At 52.8% G+C, this 6,820-nt stretch overlaps 1 protein-coding gene across 1 annotated transcript; it reads left to right on the plus strand.

The window, feature by feature from the left end:
* Positions 1–1,126: 1,126 nt before the first annotated feature.
* On the plus strand, positions 1,127–5,488 carry LOC149429126 (protein RCC2 homolog; the record flags this gene model as incomplete). The annotated part of the gene is made up of 3 exons (XM_089666699.1): positions 1,127–1,228; positions 2,772–2,849; positions 2,939–5,488. Coding segments are annotated over 3 exons (285 nt in total), but the record flags the coding sequence as incomplete, so codon positions are not given.
* Between the last annotated feature and the right edge of the window lie 1,332 nt (positions 5,489–6,820).

Raw genomic sequence — 6,820 nt, forward strand, 5'->3', positions numbered from 1 at the left:
CTATTGTGTGCATGCAGCTGCCGGTGGGAAGGAGAGGTGGAAAACTGGCAGTGCTGCGGGGGTGGGGGCAAACAGGCAGCTGGGGGGGGGAGCAATTACTGGAACCGATCCCCTATATGTCTCTACAGCAGCTGAAAGCCAGCAGGAGGGAGCGGAGACGTTCTCAGCTGCTACAGAGACAGCCATTGGTTGGTTCCAGTAATTACCTCTTCCCTCCCCCCCGCCAATTTTATTAGTCTCCCTGCCCACATCTGATTCACCCAGCTGCCTTGGCCCCCCAGCTGGCCAGGGCCCCATACAGGAGGACTGGTGGTACCCCCTTATCTGCAGGAGGTCTGGTGGTACCCCCTTATCTGCAGGAGGTCTGGTGGTACCCCCTTATCTACAGGAGGACTGGTGGTACCCCCTTATCTACAGGAGGACTGGTGGTACCCCCTTATCTACAGCCAATTTGATTTGTCTCCCTGCCCACATCTGATTCACCAGCTGCCTGGGCCCCCCGCTGGCCAGGGCCCCATGCAGGAGGACTAGTGGTACCCCCTTATCTACAGCCCTGCTCCCAGATTTGGGGTTCCCCAGCTCACTATGTACGATTGGCTTACAACGGAGTAAAACTGGAGGGTGCAAAATCTGGTGCAGCTCCCCATAGAAACCAATCGGCTTCCAGGCTTGATTGAACAAGCTGAAGTTAGAAGCTGATTGGCCGCCGTACGCAGCTGCACCAGATTTTGCACACTCCGGTTTTGGTAAATCCCCCTTCATATTTCTGGTGCCAGCCATATAGAAAGGAATGCGTCTTATCTTTGGGAAGACGTGACTTACCCCCCCCCCCGGTCACCTCAAGTCCGACTTTGAAATCGTGCGATTTCAAAGTTGGGTGACATTCCGATTTCAGGTGCGATTTGCAAGACATCCGACACAGATATCTATGCAAATCGCACCAAAAGTAGCACATGGACCACTTTGGGAATTGGTGTGGCACTGGTCGGAACCGCGCCGATAGGACCGCTGTAATTGCGGAGAATAGGGTGCGACTTGGCATACGATTTCCAAGTCGCCTGGCAGGCAAATCGCAGCCGATGTGACCGCGGTCTTGATCTGTTTTTGTTATTTTGTGTGTTAATAGTTGCGTTTTTCTTCTTTTTTTTCCTGCAGGAAGAGCAGTATTATTGTTGCCGCAGATGAAAGTACAATCAGTTGGGGTCCATCGCCGACATTCGGGGAGCTGGTGAGTATCGATTATTATTGAATCCTCCTATTCCTGTTCCTTCGTCCTCCATAGCATGCAGCTCCAATGTAAGGTGACTGGAAAAACTGGCTTCGGCTCAAATCCAAGCCTGTCGGTCACAAACCCCCCCCCCCCCACTGACGCGTTTGGGCTTCATCATAGAGGTGAAAGGTTGAGGCCTCAGGCTGCATGAGACTGGCAGGTAGGTGCGGGTGGAAAACGGAGGCGCACTGTCCAGCCCCACGATCGGCGGCCTGGAAAACTGACGGTTGCTGCTGGACGAGTGGTACTAATGTTCGCCCAGGGACGAATACCCGGACCGTACTCTGCTTGTGTTCCTGGCTTTAGCCTCTGGATGCATACTGCCCTAAAGGTTTATAGTATCCATCCGTCCATCCATCCATCCATGCAGTGTGGTGCAGGGCTGCTATTAGAAATCACAGGACCTCGTACAGCCTATCTGACAAATATATTTTCAATACGAATACTAAAACCATTATTAGTGGGCAGCAGGGGGAATCCAATCCGGGACAGTTACAGAAACCAATTCCCCCGTCTCTCTCCCTGCAGCAGCTGTAAGTCGATGGGAGAGAGGAAGAAGACAGATTTTAGCTGCTGCAGGGAGGAACACCCAGGGGATCCTTTCCACTATTCCTCCCCCGAAGAAGCAGCCAGACTTTAGCTCCTGCAGGGAGAAACACCCAGGGGATCAATTCCACTATAACCCCTCCTGGAGAAGCCAGATTTTAGCTGCTGCAGGGAGAGACACCCAGGGGATCAGTTCCACTATACCCCCGAAGGAGAAGCCAGATTTTAGCTGCTGCAGGGAGAGACACCCAGGGGATCAATTCCACTATAACCCCTCCTGGGGAAGCCAGATTTTAGCTGCTGCAGGGAGAGACACCCAGGGGATCAGTTCCACTATACCCCCGAAGGAGAAGCCAGATTTTAGCTGCTGCAGGGAGGACCACACGGGATCAGTTTCTCTATCCTACCCCCCCCCCCCCCCCCTTCCTCCTGGAGAAGCCAGATTTTAGCTGCTGCAGGGAGAAACACCCAGGGGATCAATTCCACTATAACCTCCCCTGGGGAAGCCAGATTTTAGCTGCTGCAGGGAGGACCACACTGGATCAGTTTCTCTATCCTACCCCCCCCCCCCCCCCTTCCTCCTGGAGAAGCCAGATTTTTGCTGCAGGGAGGACCACACAGGGTATCAATTACACTATTCCCCTCCAGCCCCCCCATTCCCAGTTACACTAGTCCCCCGAAGGAGAAGCCAGATTTTAGCTGCTGCAGGGAGAAACACCCAGGGGATCAGTTCCACTATACCCCCTCCTGGGGAAGCCAGATTTTAGCTGCTGCAGGGAGGACCACACGGGATCAGTTTCACTATCCTACCCCCCCCCCCCCCCCCCCCTTCCCTCCTCCTGGAGAAGCCAGATTTTAGCTGCTGCAGGGAGGACCAAACAGGGTATCAGTTACACTATTCCCCCCCCCCCCCCCGTTCCCTTTCATGTTACTGAGTAATGTTACCTCTCCCCAGGGCTACGGAGAAAGCAAAGCCAAATCCTCCACCACGGCTCAGGAAGTGAAAACTCTGGACGGCATTTACTCCGAGCAGGTAAGTCAGGACGTCTACTTACCGACTTTTTCTTTAATGCTGATGCTGCCCCCTGCTGGTGCACTGACTGTATGAATCCCGTCTTCCAGGTGGCGATGGGCTACGCTCACACTCTGGTGGTCGCACGTGACGAAACCGAACCGGACACGGAGCGTCTGAAGAAGCTGCCAGAATACAACCCACGCACCCTGTGACACCATCCTTCCTCTAGACCCTACCCCCCCCCCCCCCCCCCTTCCCCCTTGGTGACCCCGTGCGGTGCAATAATGGCCGACTGCCGCACCGACGGGGGGAAAAGGCAGCTGAATCCACCCCCGAGGGTACTGGATATCATTATGCATTCCTTCCCAACTCCTCCCCCCTTTCACCTTCACTATCCCAGGAAAAACGAATTGCAATTCACGCAGTCGAACATGTTTTCTGACGCCGCGTCTCTCGGAAGATGAGAAGGATCCCCATCCGGCCAAGAAAAAAAAAAAGCGCGGCGACCAGATCCTCCCTCCGTCATATGCTGCTTACCTGAACCCCACGCGTCTCCCTCCCGTCCGCTTCTCTAGAGACGGGGAAATCCCCTTTTACAGCAAACTGCTCGACACCGATGACAACCAGAAATCGGACGGCTCCGCCTTGAGTTTCCGGGAATCCGGTGCCGTGCCATTGAGCGTTCCTGGCAGCGTCGAGCGGACTTCTTGCTGCACTTCCTGGTGCCTTTTTTTCCAACGTGTGTGTGGTCTGCGGTCAGCCGCGCCGCGCATTCCCACTTAAAACGTGTTACCAGCCTTGTTACATAGCCGTTATCGAGCGACGTTTTATTTTAGGGGGTTTTTTTGTTAGAAAGAAATGAGAAAAAGGAAAAAAAAAAAATTTTTTTTTTTTGTTTCTGGGTTATAGAAAGAGTCGATGTTGCCCGTCCTAAAGTATCCTCAACATGTATGGCTACCACTTCGCACCGTGAGCGACCGCCGGGAATGGGGGGGGGCTGCTCCGGCTGGGGACCGCCGCTCTGATTTTCGAGAAATTTTGGCGCCAATCTCCAGGCAAATATTAACACGCCCCGCCCCCACCACCACCACCTCCTCTTAGTCTCTGGCCCGTCTCCCGCGCCCTGTCTGCGGTCTCTGAGCCACCTCTGGTGCCCGGTGGCCTGCGGGCTCTGGGCTGTCACCCCTGAGTATTCACTGTGGTATATTTGCGGCCCTTTTTTAATGACAGGGGCCAAACTTGGGGCATCCAATATCAAAGTTGACCACCACTGGGTTAGAGGGAGGTAGAAACGTGGTGGTGGGTATCTGGGCACCTGGGGCGTCTCCCACGCCCTGTCGCTTGCGGGCACCTGGGGCGTCTCCCACGCCCTGTCGCTTGCGGGCACCTGGGGCGTCTCCCACGCCCTGTCGCTTGCGGGCACCTGGGGCGTCTCCCACGCCCTGTCGCTTGCGGGCACCTGGGGCGTCTCCCACGCCCTGTCGCTTGCGGGCACCTGGGGCGTCTCCCACGCCCTGTCGCTTGCGGGCACCTGGGGCGTCTCCCACGCCCTGTCGCTTGCGGGCACCTGGGGCGTCTCCCACGCCCTGTCGCTTGCGGGCACCTGGGGCGTCTCCCACGCCCTGTCGCTTGCGGGCACCTGGGGCGTCTCCCACGCCCTGTCACTGGCAGGCACTGGGCCATCACCCCAGAGTATTCACTGAGGTATGTGTGGCCCTTTTTTGATGACAGAGGCCACACTTGGGGCATCCAATATCAAAGTTGACCACCACTGGGTTAGAGGGAGGTAGAAGCGTAGTGGGTATCTGGGGGCCGCTGGCCGTCTCCAGCGCTCTGTCGCCGGCGGGCACCTGGGCCATCACCCCTGAGTATTCACTGAGGTATATTTGCAGCCCTTTTTTGATGACGGGCCACACTTGGGGCATCCAATATCAAAGTTGACCACCACTGGGTTAGAGGGAGGTAGAAGCATGGTGGGTATCTGCAGGCCATTGGCCGTCTCCCGTGCCCTGTCGCCTGCGGGCACTTGGGGCATCTCCTGCGCCCTGTCGCCTGCGGGCACTTGGGACGTCTCCAGCGCCCTGTCACCTGAGGGCACCTGGGCCATCACCCCTAAGTATTCACTGAGGTATATGTGCGGCCCTTTTTTGATGAAGGGCCGCACTTGGGGCATCCAATATCAAAGTTGACCACCACTGGGTTAGAGGGAGGTAGAAGCGTGGTGGTGGGTATGTGTTGGGGGGGGTGAGGAGTTCATATTTGCCTGGAGACTAACTTTTAATTGTCCCACACTGTACAGTAATGCAATAATCGGATGATTTTGGTTACCCAGCCGCAGTCCCCCTCCCCCTCCTCCGCACACTCGTAATCATTCCAGTAGCAGCGCGTCGGCAAGCGATTTACTTCCAGCGCCGTCTACATAATAACTTGTAGAGATTTGTGTCCCAGAAGTGGCCTCCGCCGGGACGACATCATCTCATTCCTGTGGCTTTGCCGCCCGTCTCATCTGCGTCTTCCCACGGTGCTCTTGGTATCCTTCGTCATGTGAGGTTACAGGGTCCACGGGTCGCTGTTTCTTTCTTTTTTTCGTTTTTATTTTTTTTTTGTTTTATATTTCTCAAGTTGGTTGTTTAAATAAAAAGACGTCTTTGTGTAAATTCTCGGAGTCCTCTGCTTGTTTTCCTGTGTCCATGTGTTTTATGGAATGAGATTAAAGTGAATGAAATTTGGAATCACTTTTTGTTTATTTTGTAGATTTAAAGCAGAACTTCACCCAAAAGGGGAAGTTTTGCTTTTCTGCCTCTTTCTCTATCACTTTTGGGTACGTTTTATTTTTTTTTTTGGGGAGGAGCTGGTACTTGGTTTTGACCATTACCCATTTCCACTTGGTGATCCAAGCAGCATTTGCCCCCCCTTTTGCCCACAGCCTTCTGGGACACATCACAGGTCCCAGAAGCCCGTGGGACTATTTACATAGCGTGGCACATGCATGCGCAGTGGGAAGCTGGCTTTTAAGCCACAAGGAGTCACAGGCGACTTTCCTTGCTATACATTCCGGGGCCCGGAAGACTGTTGAAGAACCGGTCTGAGTGAGGACCACCCTGAATACTTGGACAGGTAAGTGTCTTATTTTTTTAAAAAGCCCTCCAGAGGATTCGCCCACCCAAACCCCCTCCCCTCCCCCCTCTTGACATGACCATTTTTTTTTTTGCGATACGCAACTGTATTACTTTAACTGGCAATTGCGCAATCGTGCAACACCGTACATAAATTTTTCAATTTTTTTCCTCATAAATGGAGCTTTCTTTCGGTGGTATTTGATCACCTCTGCGGTTTTTTGTTTTTTTTTTTTGGCTATAACCCAAAAAACCGACAGTTTTGAAAAAAAAAACATCCAGAATGAAAAAAAAAAAAATTAATAAATTTAGCACAAAATGTATTCTGCTAAAAAAAAAAATCCTAATAATTGTATATAAATTGGTTTATGTGAAAGTTTTATAGCGTCTACAAATGGCGGTGTGTATATATACTGGAATTATTTTTTTTATATTAATAATGGCGGTCATCAGCGACTTATAACAGGACTGCAGCTGCCATTCTGACACGAGGGGGGGTCAGACTGAATTGGTGTCACTGACATTCCTAGTGACACCAATACAGTGTTCAGTGCTAATAAAAAGCGCTGATACTGTACTAATGCCACTGGGCACGAAGGGGTTAACATCTGAGGCAATCAAAGGGTTAACAGTGTGCTGTGTGTTTTATATGGGGGGGGGGGTCAGACTGACTTGAAGTCACTGACATCCCCAGTGACACCAGTACTGATAAAAAGGACTACTAATGCCACTGGGCAGGAAGGGGTTAACATCTGAGGCAATCAAAGGGTTAACAGTGTGCTGTGTGTTTTATATATGGGGGAGGGGGGTCAGACTGACTTGGTGTCAATGACATCCCCTGTGCCACCAATACAGTGATCAGTGCTAATAAAA

The sequence above is a fragment of the Staurois parvus genome, unplaced genomic scaffold (assembly GCF_062004578.1).
Source record: "Staurois parvus isolate SC_StPar_1 unplaced genomic scaffold, SC_StPar_1.0 ptg002787l, whole genome shotgun sequence".
NCBI classification, from domain to species: domain Eukaryota; kingdom Metazoa; phylum Chordata; class Amphibia; order Anura; family Ranidae; genus Staurois; species Staurois parvus.